General features: G+C 35.9%; 2 protein-coding genes across 4 annotated transcripts in view; one reads left to right on the forward strand and one right to left on the reverse strand.

The window, feature by feature from the left end:
- LOC117283354 (protein FAM237B-like) lies at positions 1-348 on the forward strand. The gene has a single exon (XM_033756088.1). The coding sequence runs from the start codon at positions 1-3 to the stop codon at positions 346-348; it is 348 nt and encodes a 115-aa protein (XP_033611979.1).
- Positions 349-5,730: 5,382 nt separating this feature from the next.
- Positions 5,731-26,756, reverse strand: part of Cfap69 (cilia and flagella associated protein 69) — a 52,330-nt gene continuing 31,304 nt past the window's right edge. For all 3 annotated transcript variants that reach the window (XM_010609539.2, XM_010609537.2, XM_010609543.2), the window contains 11 exons: positions 24,108-24,272; positions 21,834-21,952; positions 18,943-19,061; positions 17,184-17,265; positions 15,106-15,298; positions 12,682-12,819; positions 12,050-12,126; positions 10,679-10,876; positions 8,346-8,432; positions 7,133-7,237; positions 5,731-6,469 (listed from right to left, as the gene is read on the reverse strand). In XM_010609539.2, coding sequence (XP_010607841.1) covers positions 6,299-6,469; positions 7,133-7,237; positions 8,346-8,432; positions 10,679-10,876; positions 12,050-12,126; positions 12,682-12,819; positions 15,106-15,298; positions 17,184-17,265; positions 18,943-19,061; positions 21,834-21,952; positions 24,108-24,272 — 1,454 coding nt within the window. In that variant the 3' untranslated portion in view covers positions 5,731-6,298. The remainder of the gene's footprint in view (positions 6,470-7,132; positions 7,238-8,345; positions 8,433-10,678; positions 10,877-12,049; positions 12,127-12,681; positions 12,820-15,105; positions 15,299-17,183; positions 17,266-18,942; positions 19,062-21,833; positions 21,953-24,107; positions 24,273-26,756) is intronic.

Here is a 26,756-nt window from a genome sequence, read left to right on the forward strand (position 1 = left end):
ATGGGTTCTGCCACAAGAAGATGGTTCTACCTGCCAGTGGGCTGCCTTGTGCTCATCAGCCTGGTTAATGCTGATTTGGAATTTCAAAAGGGAGTGCTGGCTCACCTCAACCCCGACATCGTACCCTACATGCATCCCCAGTGTTGGAACACGTGCTCTTTGACACTGCTAGATCTCAGCCAGCTGAAGACAGAGCGCAGTGCGGAAGCTTTCTGGGAAGTCATGCTGTTCTTACAGAAATCCGGGGTTCCTGGACATTATGAGGTCTTCACAAACATAGCTCAGAATTTCTGGAACATGTATATAGATTGCTTGATTTCATATTCTCACGGACTGGGCAGGAGATAGGTGATGTTTTCCAAGTGTCATTTCCCACAGAAAGTAACAGTGATAGAGAAAACTTTAATCAAAAAGAACCTATGAAATGTCACAATGTGAAATAATGTCTGCCTTTTGCTTTGTGTAGTTCAGAATGGATAGGCACTGAGGGCATCTAGTGGTGCTCCAAAGTTTTGTCAATGAAACGTAGCATTGTTAACTTTATGGCCCTGACATGCCCCCTTCCCGTGGGCTAGAATAGATAACTGAGTGAATCTTAAAGGGAACCTCCCCTGACCCAAAGTGCTCCATCCGGGTTGCAATTCTTCTGCCTCACCACCATGTTGTGCGTATCAGCGATGTGAACTGTAACAATGAAATGGAACCAGCTGAATGAGATCCAGGCTGTGAAACCCTGTAAAAGAAGGAGTCGTCTCCCAGTCCTGGGAGGGGTCAATCAGGGCACTGCCGTTAGGTGTGATCCACCCCCGAGGATGGAGTCAACTTTTGTTATTTGACTTTCGTTCTGCTGCCTCTCTGTGTGTCACTTACTGATTCCTTCCATAACAACAGGAGGGAGATGAAGCATGTATTTACCAGGGTAGAGTTTAGTTGTATGGAAAGTTTGATATTTAATAAAAGTATTCTTGTCCCAAGATGTAATATTTCATTTTGGTGTCGTGGCCTGTGAGTCTCCTGCAATGTACACTTCATCACTAAGCCAGCTCATCAATTCCAATAGTTTCTAGGTATTAAGGATTACAAACTTTGTTATCCCAATTTTGAAGAGGCAAAAAAAAAAAAAAGATGTTAAACTTCATTTTAACACACAAGTTTATCACATTTTTCTTTACCTATTAGTAGTAATTTTATAGTAGCTATGCATATCCCATCTTGTTCTAAATATATTAATCTCTAAATAGATATACTTGTGAGTGATTTCTTGTGATGTAGACAATGAAATTGGAATGAGAAAAAGTGTTGAAGCTATTGGTGGTGGAATAATCTTCAGTTCGTATTTAGCAGTTTTGAGTTTGATGAAAGCCTATACCTTTAATAGAGCTACAAATAGTTGGTCTTAGATTTCCACTTTTCAAAGTTAAGAGAGATTCATGAGCATTGCAATTCATATTACTTCCAGGAAATGAAAAGCACATGTTCGAAAGAAGCCCAGGCTTTCTCAGTCCTGAGAACTAACACAAATTTGTCCTGTGGGTTTTCAAAATTGCTGTCACAGTGCGGGCATTATTTTTGAGTTCTTACAAAAATAGATTTGCCTCCATGAAAGCTGATGTAGGAACACAGATACTAAATTAAATACAGACAATTTTTAAAACACCAAAGTTGAACTGGACAATCACCTGTGTGATGGGTTAACACGAGCCATGAATATACACACAAATTTCAGGAGGGTAGATGAACCCTAGGTTAAGAATCTTAAATGTCAAGGAATGTATAGAACTCATGCCTTTCAGGTATTCTTTTACAAATATTTTTATATAACCAAATTTGCATAATAATTGATTAGCAAATAAAATGAAAGTTAGGTCTAAGAAATTCCTAGGCTGAAAAATTTTACCTTGCTAATCAAGATTGGACTCCCAAGCTCAGGAAATGCACTGGTTGGAGAGTAGGCTCATGTTCTCATAGAAATGACAGGCTAGTTTGTCATTGAAGTAGGATAAAGGTGGAATGACTTACTTAGCATGGCTCTTTCTTGAAATAAAAAATAAAAAAGTGCTAGACATATAGCTTCATGGGAAAATCTTCAGTACAATAAGAACAACAACAAAAATAATGACAATGAAACAGGAACATTTCTCACACATTGCCATCACAGTTGCAAGGCCAAACTGGTGTTGCATGGAGATGCTATCTTTGCCTTTGCCTTGTTTGAAGTCAAGTGATTTGTTCAGTCAAAAGATCTTTAGAAAACTATGAATTCTTATATTATAGTAAACAATCAGATTCACAGCTTTGCCCATTTGTTTAGTTTAACTCATAACTGGTTATTCTGCAGACAGTTTAAGAAATAGGGGTAAAACATCTAATATTGCTCCTAAAATATTTACTTATAAGTGGAAACAACAGGTAATAATTGAGTATGACTAAAGATTTTCTGTTCTTCCTACAGACTTTTATTTTTGCTTTAAATAAACCTTTTATATTTTAGAAGAGTTTTAGATTTGCAGACAAGTTGTAAGGATAGAGTGCCTGTATATCTGTAACTTGTTTTTCTCTTATTTCAACACATCCTGTTAGTATGGTATATTTGTCAACTAATGAACTAAAGCTGACACTTTAGTACCTGAATGTCATATTTTATTCAGATCTCACTAGTTCTCCCTAACATTCTCCACCCCTCAGGAGCCCATCCAGGATACCACACTAATAAGTTGTTATGTCTTTTTAGGCTTTTTAGTTCCTTAACTCTGTTTTGAATGACCTTGATAGTTTTGGGTACTGATCACATGTAATGCAGAGTGCCCTCAGTGTGGGTTGGCCTGATGTTTTCCTCATTGTTAGATTGGGATTATATGTTTCTGGGATAAATACCATAGAGACAAAGTACCATTTTTAGCCTTTCAGGTCAAGGGTGCATGCTCTCCATGTGACTTATTACTGATAATGTTTAATGTTGGCTAACGTAGTATTTGCTAGGTTGTCCTACTTTCTAAACTGTGCTCTTTGGAAGAAAGTCACTAAATATAACCCATATGTGGAGCTATTGTGCACTTTCCAAGAAGAAAATATCTACTTAAATTATTCAGACTTCATGGAGATTCCTCCCCCTGATTCCTTACTATCAGTGTGGACTTACAGACATTTATTTATGCTTTGGGTGATAATATAATATTACAAAATTATGCTGTTCAAATTATTCCAACTTTGGCCTTCAGAGAACTCGATAAGATACTTTTAGATTCATCTTCTGTATTTCTGTCCCATTCTGTTGTTTTTCCACAGAGTCCTAGTTCCATTTATTGGAGAATTAGAAATGGTGTCTGATCTTTCTATAGTATTATGACTTTGTAGTACTATGCTAGTCCATATTTTTCTTTCTTAGGAAGCATTTCTTGTCATTTTCCTTGACTGTCAGATAAAAACAGGCAATAATGAAACATGGTTGGTTGCCAGAGAAACTTTTTACAAACTTGGCAGAAAGTTATAAAAATGAGATAGGGTAGTCTCCTTTTACTCTACAGTGGTCCTGTTACACCTAGAAATCTTTGTTCAGTTTGGCAGGTGAGTTTAGAATGTTGTCAAACTGTAGCACTTCACCAGAGGCTGACCACATTTACTAAGTTGGGAAACTTTTATCAGAAGAATTTGACGAGAGCCATGATTAAAGAAACTGAATATTAGACCTGAAAAGACTTGGGTGTGTGTCATAGTTGTTTCCTGTGATATGAAATGCATTTTTTTGCTCCAGAAGGCAGACCAAGACCAAATGAATGAAGGATAGTCAATGAATTATTTGCCAGTATTCACCAAATACAAGGAAGCACTGAATTTAACCATGAATGAGTTTCCTCATGTGGTAAAAATCTCATTACCAAGTATTTTGATGGCACTTTTTATCTGTGTTCACTGAACGCCATCATTTTTATTCCTGACTTTCTTTTCATGTAGTTGGTGAGTAGAGATTTCAGTTTGAAAGCTTGAAATTTTGTTTCAGGTGACTCATGGAAGAGCATGAGTCTCTCAGGTATGCAGGCTAGGCTAAGCAGCATACCCTGGGGCTCAAGAGTAGTATATGTACAACATGGTGAGAGACTGAAATAAAAACATATCTGTGGCTCTGTCACACAGATAAATGATTTATGACTCGCTCACCATATGGTGGCTAGAATCACAAATGTAAACTTGGGTGAAGTCTGTACCTGAGTGCAGTGTCTGCATTAAGTAATACTACTGCCCTCCATCAATTTATATTTCTTTGGTGGTTAAATGGCTGCTAGACAATAACCTGTCCTGCTTTATTTTTTCTCTTCCTAAAGCATCAGCAGAAAGTCCAGAGACATCACAGATTATCTCCATGGTAATCAGTCCTAGTCAGTCTGGAGATAGCAGTTGGTACTACACACAAAAAATGACGTGCAACCGGATAATATTATTTCTACATTTTGGTTATGGTCACATCATAGTATTTATGCCTCACCACTGTGGAAGAAGTCTACCACTGCTATGAAGTGAAAGCATCTGAACTCCTTTAACATGTCTGTGGTTAGCATGACTTGGACAGTAATATGTTGGTGGATTCTTCCGTTTGAGCTAGTACTTTGCTGTGTTTGCAGATCTCAGGGCAAAGGGTGTCAGGACTTGAGGCCCACATCACATTTATCCAGTAATCTATTTACTGAGGTATTAGTTATAATAAAGAACGAGTCTCCAGTTGTCCTTGGGAAACTAAAGAGTCTGCAGAATGGGGCAGTCTTCACATGGATTCTGGGTGTATCTGAGGTAAGCCAGTGTGCCTGGTGCTTTCCATGTGGGGATCTCATTGTGCACAACATATCCACTTCCAACCTCATGTCTCAGTAACTCTCCTTTGCATGAAATCGTTATATGCATAGGGCTTTCTGGAAAGGTAAGGAACAAATGGTGTGTTTCTGCATCTTTTCAGGGGTGGCGGTAATAGAGAAAGGGATTCTAGTGGTAAAACTCAGTGAAAAGCTGATTTATATCATTTGCCCCTGGGGCGTGCAAGGGGACCAGACATCTGGCCGAGGGTGAGGCACCACCAGAAAACTGGCATCTCATTCTAATGGGAAGAACAACAGCTACAACTTCTCCCTCCACTGAAGATATTACTGTCCTCAGAAATAGGATAATAGAAAATTCTGAAAGGAATGTATAGCGGGAAAGGAGGAGGGGCAAAGAGGAGGAGAAAGTAAGCAGGAGAAGGTGGGTCGGAGGCCAGCGGAGCCTGCGGTAATGAAAGAAGGACACTCGCGTCTCTTTCCAACTCTGCATTCAATGGCATCGTGTGGGTTACTTCAACTTGGTCATAGGGCAGTTTGCAGGGCTTTGCCCACCTGGAGAGCCAGTTAATACACATTTACTAGTACCTTGCCTAGCTTTCAGACTCAAATTTCAATATTGTTTTCTGAGAAACAGTATCTCTCTCCCAGCCCTGGATATGAACTCAACTTTGCGAATTCCTGGTTGCAGGAGCAGTTTAGGGGATATGGCAGGGAACAGAAACTGTGTAATGGCACCTGGTGACACGGACACTTGGCTCTGTATCCAGCATTAGTCCTCTTATCTCCCATGTTTGCACAAAATACCTCTGCCACCAAGGGAAGAAAACACCTCCGCCACATAGCCATCTCTTCTTCTCCATTAAAGAAGAGAAGTAGCAATAGACTTTGGCTTTTTGAACTTATATAATAAGAGTACAACCGTCTGTATTTGTATTTTTATTGATTAGCTCATGATTAACATTTGCTTTTTCCAGCAGATGTAACTCATTTGACTGTGATCAGTACATTTGTTGTTGCCTAGCGTTAGTTTATACTTCTGACATCAGTACCTTGATTCCCCACGGCACCCCAACAAGTGCACGGGGTGGCATTGGCCTGCTTTGGCTCCAACAGGAAGTACTCAGATCTGGCCAAAGTCATAACGAATCACTCAGGAGCGGGCTGTCAAGAGTCTAAATGATTCCTAGGTTGGACAGATACAGAACTTATAATATTTTAGCTAAAGTATCTGGGGCAGTTCACATGCAAGAGTCCTAAGTGATCCACCAGATTCATAATTTCAGTTAAGAGAATTTGCAGTCTTTCCAAAGAAACTGATGATGTTTTTGATATTATGTGCTGATCTTTTTCTAAAAGATAAATTCTGTGTCCTCTTCATTTTATAGCATTTTACTAAAGTATTTATTCTAAAACGGTTGCTTTGCATTTGTATATAAAGATATATTTACCCAAAATTATAAGCAGGATGTATTTCAAAAAGTCTCTAAAGTGCGCTAAATAGGAATACTCTTTTTTGCCTCATCCACAGTTTTAACTGCTTTCACTCTCTGCAAGGCTCCTCCTCGAACAGGCAGTTTTTTAAGAGCAATATCTGTGTCTGCCAGAGGTCCTCCCAGTAATCTGACAGGAGTGCTTTCCACTGTTACTACTCGACCAGAGGGAATCTAAAAGAGCAAAAAGTAAATATCTAAATGAATCTACTTACACAATTTTTCCATAAAGGGAAAACCCGTTCATTCTTTAGCTCACTTTGGAGAAGATACAAAGTGTAAATATAAGTATTAACTTTTCTCAGGGAAAGGGGATGAAAAAGGAATTAAGATGTGTTATACACATGTACCAGCTCCACACAAGGAATCCAAACATTATATACAGCAATATGTACCCATTAAAAAAATTTGAGAAACAGTAAATAACTATGGAGGCAGCAGACCATAATGGAAAGATAAGAACTCTGGAGCTAGGAAAAATGGGTTTGAATTCTACCTCTATTGCTTAACAGCGTTATAACCAGCAGTGGCCACCAGGAACGCCTGCTAAGGCCTGGGTCCCCCACTGGCAAGGGAAACACCCCATGTTTCTGGACAGAGATGCAGACTTATACACTAGTGTTGGCGGCAATTTCCTGGGAAACCTGGAGGGCTGGGCTCTGCTCTAAATTAGTACTGGGCAAGGGGGCTCATATGTTGGAGATAAATATGCCTTAAAAGTGTAACACCTGAACAGCAAGAAGAAAAAAAAAAACCCACAAAATTCCCATAAAAATTTAGAGTTCTGGGACCTGTATGTATTCAGCTGTTAAGAAAAAGATGTGGAGAAAATCTTACCGTTGTGTTAAGGCCTTTAATAACCGTTGGGTGGAGTACTGCATTTTGTGTTCGCTCATTGTACTTAGAGGATTCTATAGCCTTTTCTTGCAGCCTTTTTGCTTTCTGAAAAAATTTTAAATTAAGAAGAAAATAATATTAATTCCTATTAAATCATTAACGATGGTACTTATAATGAAAATATAAAATATATTTAGTTGTGTTTGGTTTGTTCTTTGGCTTTTATTATACTATTTTAGGATCTGCCTTTACTCATTTAAGTACTTACTTGTTAATGTAAGTTGGAATCTTTGTGCACTGAAGAAAATATCAGGCACCTAAAAAATCCTGGTTATTTCTAGAAGTACTGGTCATATTTGACTAAAGAGTAAAAGTACTGAGGAAATCAGATTTCATTTTTAGCACATAATTTAATAAGCTACTAAATTTATATCAGGTTATGCTTCAAAATATGTTGCATAAATTAAATACTATTTCAATACACTTAAATGTGTTAAACATCTGGAATAATATAAGTTATATAATTCATAGTAGTTATAATCAGGCTCAGTGATTGAGGCACTAAGCATATCAAATGTGAGGTAATAAATGCTCTAAATGGAAGGAGCTCTTTTCATTAACCTTTCCTTAAAAATACAAGCAGTGAGGGGGATATTTTGTGAGTACGGTTAGAAAGAACATTTCGTGGAAAGGGGGATTCCTGACACCACAGTGAGCTTGTTCTTAGGTTTTGCTATAATAATATGGTTCTTTCATTTTTGTGAATTAGCTTAACATTTACCAATTTCACATCTAGAGGAAGCACTGTAACATTAAGTGAACAACCATCTAAGGGGGTAATGGAAAATGTATGTAAATGTAGTAAAGGAAAAGTAATGAAATTTTGGAAATCCATAGTGCTTCCCACAAATTTAAAGTGAATAATTAGCACTATAGACTTTTAGACTGGTTTCCAGCTTCTAGTAGAAGGAGTTTTTCACATTTTTCCAAAGAGACATTTATCTTAAATTCCCATTTAAACTTTACTTTGTTTCCTTTTGTAGTTGAAGAGGGGAAAGCCTCTGAGGTCTCTAACAGAAAAGAAAAAATTGAGTAAGAAAGTGTTCTATAGAAAGATCACCAGAAAAGTAAATGAATATTCATGTCTGGAAAAAAATATGTCCTTAAGATATTGGTTGGTAATTGTATATATGTAATACCTTCAAAATCTTACCTTTAATGTTTTAGTATTTGATGTTCTAGCCAAGAAATTTTCCCATGATTTATTAGCCAGTTCTCTTTGCTTATGTGTTGTTTGTATCTGAAATGAGAAGATTGGCAAGGATTTCAATTTCTATAAAAGAATAACAAAGGGCTGGAAAGCCCCTATTTTGAAGGTTGCACCTACTCTTTGCTGAAGTAAAATTTATGGCTGAGTAGCAAAAGCATTAGAGTATCATAGTACTTAATTTAAAAAGACAAAAACCCTCTGTCACTCACATGGCTAAGATTTGAACAACTCTCCATGAGATGTGATGCAAAACTGCTATTTATTAACAATAAACATGCTTAGCAATACTGATTGTTTTGCATGATTACCACCTGTGAACACAGACTATAATCCAGAGGAAACGAAACACATGATTTAAGAAAAAATTCATAAGGGAAAATAGAGATTTCTGCGGGCCACTAATAATTAAAAGTTATATTGGTGAAACTGCTTCTAGTTTGTGACTGCAACAAGATGAGCAGTTTTGTGAGGATGGTGAGTTTGTTGCTGTAACACAGTCTAGGGAAGCAACTGTGGACAAACTGTGGGATGCGCTGAGCCCTTGGTTAATGTGTGCCAGGTGCAGAGTTCCTGCAGCTGAGTGATGAATCTGCAGTAGAATAATAACAAGAACCTCACATCCACCTCTAGATGATCTAACTGCTTGTCCTGTCTTAAAGGTACTATTTCTCCCCAACTCAGAATGACATTAAAAGCCCCTTTTAAGAATAACCACATACTGGGCTGGGGACTTAGCTCAGTGGTTTTGCCACCTGCCTTGCGAGCACAAGGACCCGAGTTCAATCCCCGGTAGCAAAACAAACAAAAGAAACCACCCCCCAAAAAAGATAAGTAAATACTTTTTGTGCCGATCTAATCTATTCTTTTTGATCATTAACCCTACATAGCCCATATATGCCTATTAAGTTTACTCAGAAGAGCTGTTTCTAACAACACCAAAAGCAACAACCCTGTTGAATGAAAAATTACTCAGCCTTCACACAGCAGATGGCTTTCCTTGAAGTAAGCCGGATGGACAATGGGACCCGATAAATGCATCCTGATAAATGCGTCCTAGGGTGGTGTTTCCAGACACCTCCTCACATTAAAACCCAATATAAACGTTTCCGCATTTCACCCTGGCAGTGCATTCTTGTGGGCTTGTCTGCTGCTCTATTGATTTGTAGCAACAAACTCTTAACTTTCCTATGCTCCTTGACTGTTGGTAAATTCTTTTTACTACCTATGGCACTAGTCTCTCACATGCAGTACCCTTGAGCTTAAATTATGAACCAAAGAATATTTAATTAAACAATTACTAGAAAAGTGGCATCAGAGTTATGATAAGAAATCATTAGTAATAAATCAAGACTATTTAGAGAGTACAGTACAGGAAACATTCTTCTATCAGAAAACTAATACAGGCTGCATAAATTCCAATTCTACTGCTCCAGTTAAAAGCAAACAAATGGATTAGATGGCAACATCCATTTCAACTCTCACTGAAAACAACACTTTCAAGCAACTGATTGTACAAAATGAAGTGGAACTCATAGGTCGACACAGAATTCTTACTAGATATAAATATTGAATAGTTATATGAGAAGTTAGGCAATAGAAAACACTTTGAAGAGTTTAAAATATTTAATTGCAGTCCATAAAGGATCACACATCATTTTTGTATCTGTAGATGTTAAAGAACCACTTAATTTAATTACTCAAAAAACAAATGATGTATTCAGTTTCTTGCCTTTGTAAAATTTTAGGAAAATAATTGATATTTTCCTGACAGAGATTTTGTACTGGCTAAAGTCAGCTATCAGTTTACCACTGGATTTCCAGGATGGATGCTAATAGTAAGGGCTTTGGCACTGAGATGAGGATGATCTGATTAATCAATAAGCCTGTAGTTAGCATGTCAGTAATGCATGAAATTATGCCTATAGTTACAGAAAACTGTGAGGCAGAATCTGGTGAATGAAGGCATTTAAACAGATCACAAGTTTTTGAACCATGATGGGTATTTCAAAAAAAATGAAGGTGTCTCAGGTATCTTTTACCTTTTAAAAATATGATAGTAGAAATCAAATTATAATGCAATAGAACAGCTTTGAAAATAGTAACTGAATCTTAACCTTTTAATTCCTTGATTTCTTCTAAAACTGCATAAAAACACTGAAAATAACTATGAGAGAAAACCAAAAGAACCCACAAGACAAAGATAGTCTATGCATAACTTCATCTAGTCTATACATCAACATTAGTTATTTTGTGCCTCTCGGGCACCTGCGGCTTACTTTTGTGTATACTTTTTGCTCATTTTGCACATCTTGGCGTGCTTGGCTTTCGATCATCTCACTTTGCAGAGAAGCAACCATCTTGCCAATATTTTCTGATGCTATTGTAATAGTTTCCAAAATTCTTTTATCTGAAGTGACTGGCCTTAAGTTTTCCAGTTTTATTTCTTCATATATTTCATTCCATATTTCACCAATCTATTATAATAAAATGTAACACAGTTAATTAACCAAAAACAACTGATAAATTATAGGTAACACTTTATGTGGGTATGGGTTACTCTTGTTAACACTTAACACCTTCCTTCTTGGGAATCGGTTATCAGTAAGTACACTGGGAATGCTTTAGGTTATCATTTACATTTGAGTATTCAGAAACAACTTACCAAGTGTTTCTTAGCAATTCAATGTGTTCATGGCTAACCTAGTCCACTGCCCACCTCACTGCCCTCTGCTATATAGTTACAGCCATTTCCCAGCTGTAAAAACTGCTGACTTAGTTTTATCTTTCTGAACTTGATGTTTCCTCTCTACAGTCCTGTACTGAAGGGTTGGTCAAACTCAGCTTGCAGGGCATGAGCAGGGGTTCCTGGGACTCTAGAAGAAATAGGGCCCTGCCACTGACCTTGTAGCTAAGACAAACTGTAACTGAATATCAGTCTTTTAGCTCCATGTGTCATGCCAAATGCTGCCACTCATATTTTGGGTTGTCTAGAAATCAATGTGCTAGAGCACATTTAAAACTGGAGAAAAATTTATGTATCTAACATAAGGATAAAATTTGGTTTTATTTTTATTTGAAAATAGGGGTTTATGCATTTACAACATTCAAATACATGGTTCCCCCAAAATGAGATTTAGCTAGGAAACCAGAGATCAAAAATGCTAGCCCCACTCAGCCTACCCTTGTCTTACCTGCCTGACAGAGTGGCCACTGAGAATGGTGACAGCAGGTATTATTACTCACTGATGACAATAATAACCAGCGAAGTGAGTGACCTAATATATTTTAATTGATCATAATTTCAAGTAATAAGAATAGCTGGATAAATATTAATACTTTATTTTAGTAAGTAATAATTTATTTAATTCTAACTCAATGCTCTCCAAAGAAAAAATTTTATTTAAAAAAATATTTAGGCATCTAAATAATTCTGTCCATAACATTTATTTTTTAAGCTGATGTTGGATGAACTCGTACTTTGTGAAAAATACCCAATTAACGGTATGTTTACAAATGTAGATGGAAAATGGAAAATAAAAACCACACAACATGTGGATGACTGCTCACAGCTATGAATAAATCTTTGTTTTGCAATTTATTTTTGTCACAACAGATTTTAATAACAAAATTATTAGAAAGGTACTTACTTTAAAATCAAGATATCTGTGTATGATACAGAGGGTGACAAAATGTTCAGCAGATAGGCCAGGTAAGTTTTCAAAATCTAAATAAGGTTTGTAAACAGAGTTACTTAAACAGAGCATATGATCCAAGAGGCATATCATGAAAGCAAATGTTAAGAGTCCCTTTTGGTTTTGTCCCGATGTATGAAATAGCTACTCTGGTGACCTCCACAGGTCAGCCTCATCGGGTCCTTATGGGAGAAAACTTTCTTTCTGAGTCACAGCAGAAAGGGATATTACTTCTGAAAGTTGAAGAGTGAAGGACTCCCTTCATAGGAAGCAAAGACTTTAAAAAAGCTTATTTTATTCAGAATGCTAATGCTTAAGCCTGATCATCTGTACTAATTGCCCTTAATCCTAGCTGCATGAGGGAATTGCCTGGGGAACTTTAAAAAATATTGACGCTGGGGCTCCACATACAGAGATTCTGATTTATGTGGTCAGTGGTGCATTCTGGGCATCGGGGTGACAATGGAACACACATTTGTCCACAGGGGAATTGGATCATGTTTGAAGAATAGACTAAGATAAAAAATCACTATGGGGACCCTCAGCCACACAGGGAAACACTTAGGATTTGAGGAGTAGCTGCTTACCTAGTTTTCCCAGCACAGCATAAATTTTTGCTCTGATATTCTCAGCAACATCCATGACTGCAATCGAGGGGCAGTTAGCAGGCAAAGGTATGGTTTTTTGCTGTTCTTGAAAACTAGTAAACAGAGGTTTCTTTGTATCTATTCATTGGACGGATATCACAAAAGTATGGAAGGAACAGATTAAAAAATATAGTAAATAAATACTTAATTTTGAAATTTTAGTCTATATAACAGAATATTTAAAAACATTACAATAGTGAGATAGTGCCTTATACACAGCTATATTTGTGAGAATATAATCAGGAATTTCTATATTCTGTGGCAAAATTTAAAGTTTTCATTTTTGTTATTCATACAAAATATACATTTTATAAAATTATTTTTTAAAAGGGAAGTTTTAATGTAAGTAACTTGTACATCTTTGAGATCCAGAAACTGAATAATGTCAGATTAACAGTGACGTAACTCCTTTGTTTTTGGTGTCTATATTGTTATAAATATAAAACATATTTTGTGATGTTACAGATCAAAATTTAACCAAGGAATGGTAGCATAGATCTGTAATTTCAGCATTCTGGAAAGCTAAGCTAAGAGGATCCCAATTTTGAGCCCAGACTAGGCAATTTAGTGACTTAAAGAGCCTCAATTTTATCATTCTTTATGGCTAAGTAGTATTCCATTTTATATTTTTAAAAAACATGTCTTTATCCAGTCACCAGTAGACAGGCATTTGGGCCGTTTCCAAGATTTAGCTGTTACAGACTGTGTCTCTACAAACATGGGTGTGCATGTATCGCTGTGGTGTGATGCTTTTAATACCCAGCAGGGGAATAACTGAGCCAAATGGGATTTCTAATCCTAGTTTTTTGAAGAATCTCTATGCTGATTTCCACTGAGGTTGCACCAGTCTACACTCCCATCAAAAGTGAAGAAGGGATCCTTTTTCCCCAACAGCCCCACCAGCCATTTATTATTAAGACAATTATAGCTAAACGGATGCACACTGAGGCCATACTCGTAAGTGAAATAAATAGGACACACGTGTAAATACCAAATTGTCTCTCTAATGTGAGAAACTGAGTGTGAGGATCAAATGTATAAATAAAAATGTAAAATAGGAAGCAGAGGTTCAGAGGAGGGCAAATGAAGGGGGGAGGAAAAAAGAAGGGAAAGAAAAAAATATGAGAAAAGAAAAGATGGAAACAAAGCTTTTGTAAATAGGGAGGGGTAAGAGGGAGAGAAGGGCAACAGGAAAAAACAAGAACTAAGATATATCATGTACAGGTACAAATCCCCAGTGACGAAGGCGATCGTAATGTGTACCTAAAATGTACCAATAAAGTTAATTGAAAAAAAGAGCCGGTCTCAAAATAAAGACTTTTTTAAAAAGGGCTGAGGATGTATCCCAGTGAGAAGGCCTTGGCTTCAATCTCCAGTTCAGCCAAACAAGCAAACAAAAAATTTCAAGTTATAAAAATGGGCAGAAGATAGAAATCATCAGAAGTGGAAAATTTTCATTTAAAAATAAAGAATACTGATATTTTTGATAAAACAAAAACTGTACTTAGAGTATGAAAGGCTGGGCAACCCATTCAGGATCCCTCCTTTCTCTCAGGAGCTGCCCTATTCCCCATTCGTACTCCCAGTAAATTTTCCTGCTTAAAAAAATAATCTTATAAGGCTTAGAAGATGTAACATAGCATTATAGAAAACATAAATTAACTATGTATTCTGATACTGTAAACCTCATTAGAGTATGGTAATTAAAATATATGAACCTTTGTTGTATTTTAATTTAGGAAACAGTTTGTTTATAAAGTAAATATTAAGGCACAAATTGTTATTCAAATTGTTACGAAGCACTCTATTTGTATCCCCATAATTTATTGGTAAATGGAATACTGAATCTCTTTGTAAAAGCAAGAAACCCAAATAAACTTCATTAACAAGTACTATTAAGTTTTGAGTTGAAATGTAGACAAATACCATATTTTGAAAATATTCTATACAAACATAATGCCACCGATTTTCTGTTTCCTTCTAATCCATCAGAATTTACACTAAAATTTCATTTTAAGACTTTGGCCATACCGGAAGTTGAACCCAAGACTCTTGCACTGAGTTACATGCTCAGTCCTTTTCTTATTTTTTATTTTGAGACAGGGTCTCACTAAGTTGCTAAATTGCCTAGGCTGGGCTCCAAGTTGAAATCTCTTTCTTCAGACTCAAAGAGTGCTGGGATTACAGGTTTGCTCCACAACGGTAGGCCGATCATTCAGAATTTATGATAGCAACTTCTCCTAGTCCTTGTGAAAAGAACTTTAGAAAACGGAGTGAAAAATCCTCATATTTTTCTAGTATTCTTTAAGTCTCTTAAAAAATACACATCTGATTGCTTCCACTAACAATCATAAATACACTTACCAATGATCTTCCCATTTTTATCACGCCTTACTCCTAGTTCTTTTTCTTCTTTTCTCCACAATTTAATTAAAAGACTAGCAGCTGTCTGATTCTTCCTCCCTCGCCAAGCATTGACATGAGCCGCAGTTTTGGGATTATCGCAAAATTCAACCATTATTCCAAGTATTAGATTGCAGAATTTTTTTTGGTTTAACTGTAGCAAAAAAACAGGAAAAAAAAATAGAAAATTGTGATAACAATTAAAAGTGATAGGCCTACAAAAAAGAGAAAAATACTTGTATTATCAGTAAGTTCCTTCTAACTCAAGAATCAGGTGTGATTTGGAGACAATCTCCTGTTAAAAACAGATATCTGCTGTCATGGGTATTTTCAAATATTAAAAGTTAGAGGTTAAAAAATATGTAATAGTTCTTAAAGTAGTCATAAACATATATCATGATAAAAATGTAATTGATTTGATGGGTTTGGAAAAAGGAGATTTGCAAAAATGAGTGAAGGTATTTTAAGTTTATTTTGCAATGCTAGAGATCATTCAAGGCCATGTACGTGCCAGGCAAGTGCTGTACCACTGAGCTACACCCCATACTCACATGACTATTTTAAGTGGGGAAAGGTCAGCAGTGACATGGTTCACTATAATGACAGGGTTTTCACATTTTGTGTTTCATTAAAATTTGAAAAAAATTATATTAGATATATCTTCATTAGCAAGACAACTGATGGTAAGTGATGGTAACTGACAGTCAAATGTAAAAAGTGAGCTATACTCATGTGGGAAACACTCTTGTATCTTAACAAAAAGTGAGATATAATCTTGTATTTTAACAATCATATCCATAGAATATTGAAGTGATCAAGAAAAATTCTGTTATCATCAAGCATACTTTATTTTTCAGCAAAACAATATTTAAGTATAGAAATTTCTTCCAGAGCCATGCCCTCCACCTACTCATTTTTCAATGCGAAATTTTTTTTGTTGATTAACTCTTACATTGCTAACAGACTACAGCAAGGGAAATGTAACTTTTTTTTTTTGAACCACAAATATTTTGTTTTCCCTATATGAAATAACAGTATTACCTGCAAAGAGTTGGTTGAGACTGCCTGGCACATAGTAAGCTCTTAATAATATTTACACAATGTTAGAAATTACTACTCAATAAATAAATGTACACTCAATCAATACTTCAGTTGAATTGCATTAGGTGGGGACTTCACTTTCAGAAGAGGCAAATGTCGAAGTTTGACATTGACATAAAAACTGCACTAAAGCAGATTTATACTTTGCAATTTACTGGTTCAGTCCATACTAAAAACAATGTGATATTATAAATAATACAGCAATAAAGCACATAGCGATGTATTTATGCATACACAGGTATGCACGTACACACACGGGCACACACTTCCAACAGTGTGATGAGGTAGATACTGTTGTTATCCCTGTTTCATGGATGACGGTATAAGACACTTACTAACAGACTGTATCTTAGGGACATGAAGGTATCCAAATACTTTTGAAGTTTATAGTCTTCACACCTGCTGGACAGTGACTGTCTTCACTGGAAGGCTTCACACGCCCACTCCTGCTCAGCCTGCAAAATGGTGGTTTCCTCAGACACCTCCCCACTATACACAGCACTTTCAAAATACTTAGCTTTGTCTAATGACGCCTTTTAACTTTTAACATGTGGGGAAAAGCTAGAAGTTATAATAATGTCTATGAGATTCAGTATAGATGTGCTTATTACGAACAATTTCTTAGCAGGTTGATGGAAAAACACATTCTTTGCGTGCATGAATTTAGGAACACTAAAATGATTTCTTAACGAGAGGAGTTTTCAGAATCTTTAATATTTCACGCTCATATTTTGTGTTTCATAAATCTCCAGGAAAGGTTTTGTTTAAAACAATACATTTGAACATGACTTGGGGACGCATCTGCTGACAAGACAGTGTTCTGCAGTACTGAGTTTGGAAAAGACAGTTAGGGGTTAGGTTAGGGGTAGACACTGCTCAGTACGTGTGAGGCACTGGGTTATCTCTTCTGGACTTACAAGTACTGTAGCCGTACTTACAGCCAAAACATCCAACAGGAGAAAAATGCCTTCCTTTTCAAGAAAGTAATCTTCTGAGAGATAACACCCCAAAATGCAGCACCTTAAATTAAAAGAAAGTTACTCACCCACAAACATTTATTGTTAAATTCAATGTATAGGGCTTTCTTTCAAGGCATTTTCAAAGACTATTATTCTTCATCTCTTTAAATCAAATAATTAATGTTTTTTATTTTAAAAAGAAGAGCTTTGAAGACACTTTAACAGAGTTCATTTTAACTTATTTAAAAAACAATACCAAATCATTGTTCTAACTTTTCTGCAAGTGCTTTGCTTTTGTGACAGTTATTCTTGAAGAAGACCTCTTGTTGCTCTAATAACTGTCTCGTCAAGGTTTATCTGTTTACTGTCTCTTTTTCATGAGGCTGGCGTTCCTCAAACGTTTGACACTTCTTGATTACATCTCATCTTTGAAGTTGAGATTAGTTGCTGATGGGCCTGCTGTTTAAGTCTAGATCTCATGGGGTGAACTGAAGCTGCGGCCAGGGCTACTTTTGCTGATGTCCCCCTGGGGAGCAAGCACTGAATAAGCTATTGTGGGTGGCAGGGGTGGTGGTGAGCAGTCGGGGAAACTAAACTAACTTCCGTTCCTTCCAGGCACTGACTTGCTAGGGCCAGTTTCCCATGTCCCTTTCCTAGATGATTCCCTCATGAAGGCAGGCGAACACGATGGCGTTTGTGGGGGGGGGAGGGTAGGGAGAGGTTGGCACACCAAGGGGCAAGAGCTTGGCTCTCCCAACCAAGGTGGCTTTAGGTTTTACTCCTCTGGGGTGACTGGACATGTGGCTGCTTAGTCCGTGAGGGTATTTCTGCATGAGATTAACAGTTGAGGGCAGGGTATTTAGATCAGTGGTGCCCACTGCCTGCCTTGCAAACGCAAGGTCCCAAGTTCAATCCTCTGTACCAAAAACAAAAAGTTGAATCAGTAGACCTGATAAACCAGATGGCCCTAATGTGGGTAGACCCTACCCAATCAGTGAAGATATAGACAGAATAAAAAGGCTGAGAAAGTGGGAACTCCTCTGCCTGATCTGAGCTAGGATATAAGCCTTTAGCCTCCTACTGAAAAGCTGGCTCTGCTTACTTCTCAGACGGGAACTTAGACCATGAACTACATCATCAGGCCTCCCAGGTCTCCAGCTTTCAGGCTTATTTTCCAGGTTGGAACTTTCCAGCCTTCATAATTGTGAGCCAATTTCTTATAATAAATCAGTCTTCTAGATCCTATTTCTCTGGAAAACTTTGACAATATCTAAATTCAAAGGCTCACAAAAAGCTAAGACGATCTTGATGAAGAAAGAAAATGCTGGAGGATTATCAGATACCTAGATTTATTAAAAAGATATAACCATAAAAATAGCATAGTATTACAGCAGCATTGACAAATGACCAGTAGAACAGAACAGAAATGCCAGACGCAGAGCCAAAGTGTAATAACGCTGTATGAGTAACAACAGAGGCCTGTGTTTTTAAATTAGAGTGGCTTTAAATCACAAAAACAAAGGTTTAAGTTTAGATGTAAGAGTGCTTTATTTTTGACAATGTATAGTGCTACTTTCCAGAGGGCACTTGCATCATTTTGGACTATCTAAAGAAAAATGGCACAGGGAAGATTATCTCTCTGTTATGGTTTTGAGTTAAGAAAATTGGCTGTCTATAGTTGTCACGTTAATCTTCTTTTCCTGTGACTTTTACCTGACTTGGTTATAGGAATACTTACCAAATACTGTCCAGTGTACTAAACAGAAGTACATTATACCCTAAGTCACTCTGTAACTTCTTGGCATCTGTTTTCATTACATGAAGAATTATATCTACTCCTTCAGTTCCAAAAATTTCCTGTTGAAGAAATTTGTTTAAAATTATTTCTTGACATTAATATATAATCCCTTCTCTTCACCACTTAATTCCCTAAATAGGTATTTTCGACCAGAAAAACATTATTAGTAACATTATTAAGAAAACAGTATTTTTAATACGATTTAAAAATTTTACATTTGTTCTTAGGAATTCATGAAAAATTACTGTAAAGCTTACCATTTTAAGAGATGGATAAGAGTATGCCTACCTTAATCAACTTGCCAACTTTGTAATTTTTGTTTTTTTTCCTCTCTTTAAAAAAATTATAAAACTTGCCCTGTTATTTTCTTCCACATTACAATGAATGCAGTCTAAAATTATATCAGTGAATACTAAACAGTAGTAATTATCATAGATTTTGTAGTACTTTTTATAATACTCTCAAGAGAGAAATAAGTATAGAAATGGCAATCTTTTGATAACTTATGCAAAATTATTAACATTTAACTTTTCCTCCTTACTGATTATCTTTTCATTAGCTTGGTCTGTTCTGATTCCTATCAGCAAGATTATGATGGTATTTATAGAATTTCCCAGATACAGGGAGATAGAATACAAGAAACAGCATCAAAGCCGTCTTAAAATCTGTCTACCTAAGCCTTCATAGTTTTATATTGTTATCTTTCCAGTTTCACTGCTCTTTACTTAAGTTATAAATTTCTGACACAGTTTACTTTGGAGCTAAAAATGAAATTGAAGGGAATTAAGCTCTTGTTATAAATTTTACTTTTAAGTGTGAACCCAAGTGCAACTCCCAAATAATATTCATAATCGTACAGCCCACTTGGGGAAACTGGCACTTTTCATAATGATAAGTATACACCTCCTTTATGTCTATCAGTTCTAACTCCAGCTATTTACTCCGATAAATGAAAGCATTATATCCACAAGGATTACTGGTCCAAGAATGTTTAATAATGCTTTATTCATACTTATACCAAAAGAAAATGACACAAGTGCTTATAACGCATGATGAATAAAAAGATTTTAGTACAATGATACAATAGAATATAGAGCAACAAGAAGGAATTACTGAATTATTGATACCTATCTATCTATCTACCTATTGTCAAAAATGTATACACACTTATACTATAAGCAAAAAGAAAAATAGTGTGATTTTTTTTCAACAGACGGTGTTACTCTCGAGCTGGGACTGGAGCTTCCATTTGACCCAGCCATCCCTCTGCTGGGTATCTTTCCAAAAGAATTAAAAGAATCATATCACAGTGATATATGCACACCTATGTTTATAGCAGCACAGTTTGTAATAGCTAAAACTTGGCAACAAGCCATTTGCCCATCAGTTGGAGACTGGATAAAGATGTGTTTGGGGCTGGGGATTTAGCTCAGTGGTTTGGTGGCCTGCCTCGCAAGCTGCAAGCGCAAGGACCCGAGTTCGATCCCCGGTACCAAAAAAAAAAAAAAAAAGTGTTTTTTCTATAAAATGGAATACTATTCAGCCATAAAAAATGAGAAATTAGACTCATTCATAGGAAAATGGATACATATTGAGGATATACTCTTCAGTGAAATAAATAAGTCACACATGTATAAATAGTGTATAGTTTCTCTGGTGTGAAAAACTATAATAGTACATAAGATTCCAATGATATAATTGACAATGTGAAACAGGAAGAAAAGTGCTAAAGGTGTAGGGAAAGTGGGAAGGGAAGGGGAAAAGTAATAGGGAAAAGAAAAAAATAGGAGAAAATGAAAAATGGAAATAAATTGTTTGTAAATGGGGAGGGTAGGAGAGGGTGAAGGGAGGGCAGGGACAAGAGGAAAAAATGAGATCTAAGACCTGTCATGTAAAGGTACCAGATCCCAATGATGAATGTTACTGTACCGTATACTTAAAATGTACCAATAAACTCAATGAGAGCAAAAACAAAAACAAAAAACCAGACGGTGTTACTCTCATATAGGGGACCCTAGGGAATGTCATACATTGCAGCCCACTACACTGCGGGCCCTTGAGAAGAAAGTGAAAATGCAAGTGCAAAATGCTAGTACAGTAATAATTCTTATCCCAAATGAGAAACAGTCATCTATAAAGCTATCTTAATTGATTCACACAGCAGTGTATATTAGGTTTGATTTAAGGGTGAGAATTATAATGCATTAAAATATTATTTTAAGAAACAAGCAAGAAAAGAAAATGCAAGTGCAGCAGTTTCAATGACTAAGGCTACCCAAGCAGTAGCTCACCACACTAATAAACATCTGGAAGCGAAGGGCTCCACTCTGAGCATCTCTTGTAATGGTAGAAGCCAAAGGTAGCTCATAGTAATCTCACAATATCTCAATAAATTTAGTACTAAAATATTTATACAAGTTTCTCTTTTCCTGAAATGTGTATACATTATTTGGTTATACCTATATTTACATGTTTCAGAAATGTTGCTGTTTTTTCTTTATGGATAACAGAAAGCAGATACAAGAGTAACTTATGTAAAGTTAAAGATTAGGCAAAATAAATCTATAGGGATAGAAATGAAGGGGTTATCTGGCAGTGTCAGGATGGCTGGTAAAAGGATAAAGAACTCTTATAGGGAGATGGGAATATTATGTTTGAAGTACTGGTTCATTAAAACCACCAAAATACTTTACTGTAATTATACTCTCATTGTAAAAAAATATTAAATTAAATTTTCACAAGATTAATAAATAACATTATAGGCACTTAGAATTCATTGTTTCAGTTGATTGGGAGATCTGAACAAAACTTTGATTTATAGGCAAACATACCTTTCTTTGAATATGATGTTCACAAAGACCAGATAAGATAAGTAATATGTCAGATTGGATTTCTAAAACAATGGCCTCTTCTTTTTCATTAGGACGGCTTATAATATTTTTAAAGATTCCTGGTATAAAAAATTTAAAGAATGTAATGTTATTGGACACCACTTTTTTAAAAAAAAATTTGGATCAGTTACATTTGGGAATACTTCTAAAAAAGTGTCTTCACCTAGGGAAACTATTTTAGAAGGGGCTATTTTCAATGCATCGTAACCCAAAAGTTGTAGACAGGGGGTGATAAATGGATTCCTTAAACTCTCAATGCAATCAATCATTGTAGTTTCATAAACAGTATATGCAGACTGTCTCAGTAAATCATGTCAATTTTTATATATATGCATAAATTCTACTACAGAATTAATGTAGCATGCTTAAAAGATTCTCTACAGCTGAGAGTGATGGCATATCCATGAAATCCCAGCTACTTGGGAGGGAGGCTGAGGCAGGCGATTGCAGGAGTAGTGCTTTCTAAATTCAATCCCTAGTACTTGCATTTGCAAATGAATGACCAAATTTCTGACTGTAGTTTGCCTTGTCTATTCCTCTTTTCATTCTTAACAAAAGTGGAAGGCTCCCTTAGCCCACTTCTGTCTCATTTCTTTCTGCATCTTCTCATATCTACCCGAGAGTGTCTTCAATAACTTTTGGCAGCAGAATTCCACGTCCTTAAGAATCCTTCCCTTCTAATCAACATTGAAAAAGACTCAAAATGTCACTGACACTGATGAAATGACACGCACCATAAAATCGGACCTAAAAATGAATTTCTTTTAAGCTTTTAATATTGAGCAAAAATAATTTTTCCTCTGCTAAAGTGGTTCTTGATGTTAGGAGGAAGGCAGGAAGCTATGTTCCCCAGGAAACCACAGGCTACACCCACAGCTGGCTTTGAAAAAGTACTCTTGTTCCTGATGAAATACAGGTGGGGTCCAGACCCTGGGATGTTAGCTAGATTTGCTGGAAGTGCAGTGCAGGGCCAGGCCATAACAGAGGGTCTGTGGAACAACTTCAAGAATTCTTTGACCAGTTTTCTAGACTGTCTCATTCTAGTGCAGGCTTGAATTTCCCTGCAGTCTGTTAACACACAATGCATTCATACTGGGTTATTTCCTTCATATTCAGGCACCTTTACCCTCCTCCTTATTCTATTCGAAGTCATTCTATTTCTTCCAGACTCTTCTTCCTAAAGCACAGTATTATTGTATAGATAGCCTCCATAATAAAAATTCAGGTAACATATGCTTTTTCCCTGATATACATATTTTTCCTTTGTTATCTCAAGGACGAGGTCCCTAGTATCCTGATATACACGTTTGTGATTCCAGTGTCCATGCAGAGATTACACTTAAAACTTATAATACAATTACTATTTGTTAAGCATGCCACTACTGCACTACATAGCCCTGTTAGATTAAAAAAGATAAGGTCCCTGGCTTTGAGAGCTCACATGATAAAGATCAGCTTACTAGTTAAAGGGAAAAGGTGGACATTTTTGCCTATTCCCTTTTAAATACATATATTTTGATTTCCTTACTATCATTGTAATTGGAGGTCTCTATCCCTTTCTAGAAGAGGGCTGGAGTAGGCATTTGAAATTAATTGACACCTTTCATTGTTTTAGCTGGGATCTTAATGACCCCAAGGGTTCCTGTGTCCAAGGCTTTGACGCTGTTGGGAGGTGGCGTCTAGGGGAAGGAAGGTCATGGGGGCCTGACCTCCCTGTTCCTCTCTGTCTCTTACTCCTGGCCACTACAAGGTAGCAGCTTAAAAGTAAAGCAGTTTTTATTTAGGCATTCTGAATTTTACACTGGGCTCACATCTACACGGTTCAAGGAACAAGGGTTTTTAACCTAGTCAATTGCAAACTTATACACTAAGCACCAATGCTCTGGCATGTCAAATGCATTGGCAACTATAATGTTACCATCTTTTAAAATGGCTTGACCAAAAATAGTGATCATATTATTAGACAAATGAAACATAACAAAGTGAATTAAAAAGACAATCATAACCAAATGGTCTCTGAATGGAAGAAACCAATGTTTAAAGGATTTCACTAAGAAGAAAAATATACACCAGTTATAATGTGAAAAAAGATCAAGCAAATATTCAGGAGTTTTCTCAGACATAAAGACAAAATAAATTTGTAGGAAAATATTTCAAACACAATATCTAACATATAAATATTCTTTCACTGGTAGCTGACATGCTTATTTTTACCTATCAGTTGCTGGATTGTTCCCTTTTCACAAAGATCTGTGTTCACAGTCTCATTTTCAAGGTGGACCATGGCTCTCAGGAGTCTTAAAGTGTAACGCATCTGTGCAAACTTATTGCCACGGCCACCTGTACCATGAAAACTGTTACCATGACTAAAGAAGGGATCTGTGGAGAAAAATTGATGATTTAATTTACACCAGGGAATTTAAAATATAAAACATTTCAAAGAAGTTTAAACAGATGTTAACATTTTGCCATACTTTTCATTGTTTTTAGAAAAATAAAAATATTAGTTTTGCCTCTTCTGAGTGAAATACATGCTTTAAAATTTTACTCCAACATATCATATCGTATGTGTCTTTTGTAACTTTCTGATATGCGATATTATGTTTTAAAAATTATTCTCATTGTTATAAGGAGATCTAGGTCAGTCATTTTAATTCCTTTCAGTATTCATTGCATAAATGAATCAGTTTATCTACCTACTAGTATAAACTGCCATGATAAACATTCTGGTTCATGTTTTCTTCACACTGAGGAGTTTCTCCATGGGACACCAGGATCATGTACTCGTTGAATATCAGCAAGTTGCCAGATTGTTTCCCAAGGTTTAATTTTAGATATAATATGTAATACTAATTGGTTTTTTCCCAAATCTGTTAAGTATGAAATAGTAGCTCATTTTTACCTTAATTTGCATTTCAAATGGCAAATGATTCCATGATTACTAATGGGACTGAGCGTTTAAAAATGTTTTTTGAAAAATTCAAGACTTTCTCTGTGACATGGTAGGCCCCACCCTTTGTACAATTCTTTAATGAATTGTCTTCTTATATATTAAGAGCTCTTCATGAATTTAGATTTTAATTCTTGATCTGTGACAGGGATAGTAAATGTCTTTTCTCAAAGTGTAGATTAATGTTTTATTCAGATTTTGTTGCACATTTTATAGTTTTACCGTTATCAAACGTATCAATTTTCCCTGCATAGCTTAAACTCATTAAGTTTTAAAAAGAAATCTTTTCCAATACTGATATCTATCATAAAAATGTTTTCTTCTAGAAGTTTTACAATTTAACTTTTCACATTTAAGTCTTTAACTCATTTTGCAGTTGTTCTTCTTGTGAATAAAGTGGAAAGATCTAATTTTCACCTTTTTATATTGATGGCAACTATTCAATGTCTTTCTCTCATTAGTTGGCAAAATCATCTCTGAAAACGTCAATGTTCTATAAATTCCCTTCAGAGCCACATACTTTTCATTACTATGAGAATATGAAAATTATGTACTATAGCTTGATGAAAAGCAAGGCAGGTCTTCTCTTCCTGAAGATTTCTTTAAAAGTTTCTTTAAGGAGTAGCTTTATGTTCAAAGTCCAAAAGTTTCAAATACTGTGCTGTCCTGAGTATTGTGTGTTGGTTAAATAAGTGGGTTTTGGAGCCTGAATTAAATCTTTGGTTTGCCATTTACAATGGGATCAAGAACAAGTCATTTAATTTAAACAACTGAGTTCTACCTATCTAACAAAGCAGTAATAATATCACTTATGTCTCCTGGTTTTTCAGGAGGACTAAATGAATGAGTAATACTTGTAAGGTGTTTTAAGACCTAGCATATAGTAGATGCTCAACAATTGTTAGCTATCTTTTCACTTTCATCTTGCAGTCCTCTGTAAACATAAATGATGAAAAGTATAGACAAATAATTGTTTTATTTAGTGAAAAGTAACTTAAGACTAAATTTAGTGGCTCCATATATTAGAAACTAGAAAATAAAATGGCTAAAATTTTTTTCTGCTTCATGGATAAATGAATGATACTGTTTTTAAATTTTTTATTGGTATGTATATGTAGTACATAAAGGTTACATTTTTGTGGGCAGTTGGTCCATATACATGATATATCTTAATTCTTTTGAATCTTCTTTCCCTTCTCTCTGTCCCCCTCCATCCTCCTCTTGATCCCCTTCCTTTTTTGGACATGAGTGCTATCAATAATAAAGAATATTCTTTTTTAACGTGAATTCTATATTGCCCAGGCTGGCCTCAAACTCATGAGTTCAAGTGATCCTCTTGCTTCAGCCTGCCAGGTAGCTGCGAGTACACACATACACATATCAGCACACCCGGCTAGTCTTAATTTTATGAAAAGGTATACAAAATTATTTGAGAGAAAACGTACTATCAGAAAAGAAACAGTATCTTTCTGATACACTTTTAAATATGTGAGTGAATGCATTTCCTTTCCAAGAACTGAAGTAATATAGTAATACACGCTAAGCTCTGCCAACTTGGTAAACTACATACAGAGTTACTACTTCTGGCTAGCGATCTAAATTTTAAGCTCCACGAAGGTAAGGATCTTTATTTTAAACATAAATGTATTTTCCACAGCTAAAAGAGTATCTGGTAGCTAGAAGACAGTCAGGAAACATTTGTTGAATGGATGCACTAAAACATTGCCAGGATTTTCCTCTAAATATAATTTTTGGATAGGCCTAACAGAACAAAAATCAATTTATATGTATGATTTAGACACATATCAATTACTGTCATAACATTTACTGATTCGACTTTGAAATCTTAGTGTTTTAAAAAATATTAGAAGGACAGAGATATTTTTATTTCTCTTCAGTTTAACTTTATATAT

The sequence above is a fragment of the Fukomys damarensis genome, unplaced genomic scaffold (genome assembly GCF_012274545.1).
Source record: "Fukomys damarensis isolate Sample0158 unplaced genomic scaffold, DMR_v1.0_HiC HiC_scaffold_4, whole genome shotgun sequence".
Taxonomy (NCBI): Eukaryota; Metazoa; Chordata; class Mammalia; order Rodentia; family Bathyergidae; genus Fukomys; species Fukomys damarensis.

Coding starts and splice junctions, on each gene's coding strand:
- LOC117283354 (XM_033756088.1), top strand. CDS start 1: ATGGGTTCTGCCACAAGAAGATGGTTCTACCTGCCAGTGGGCTGCCTT.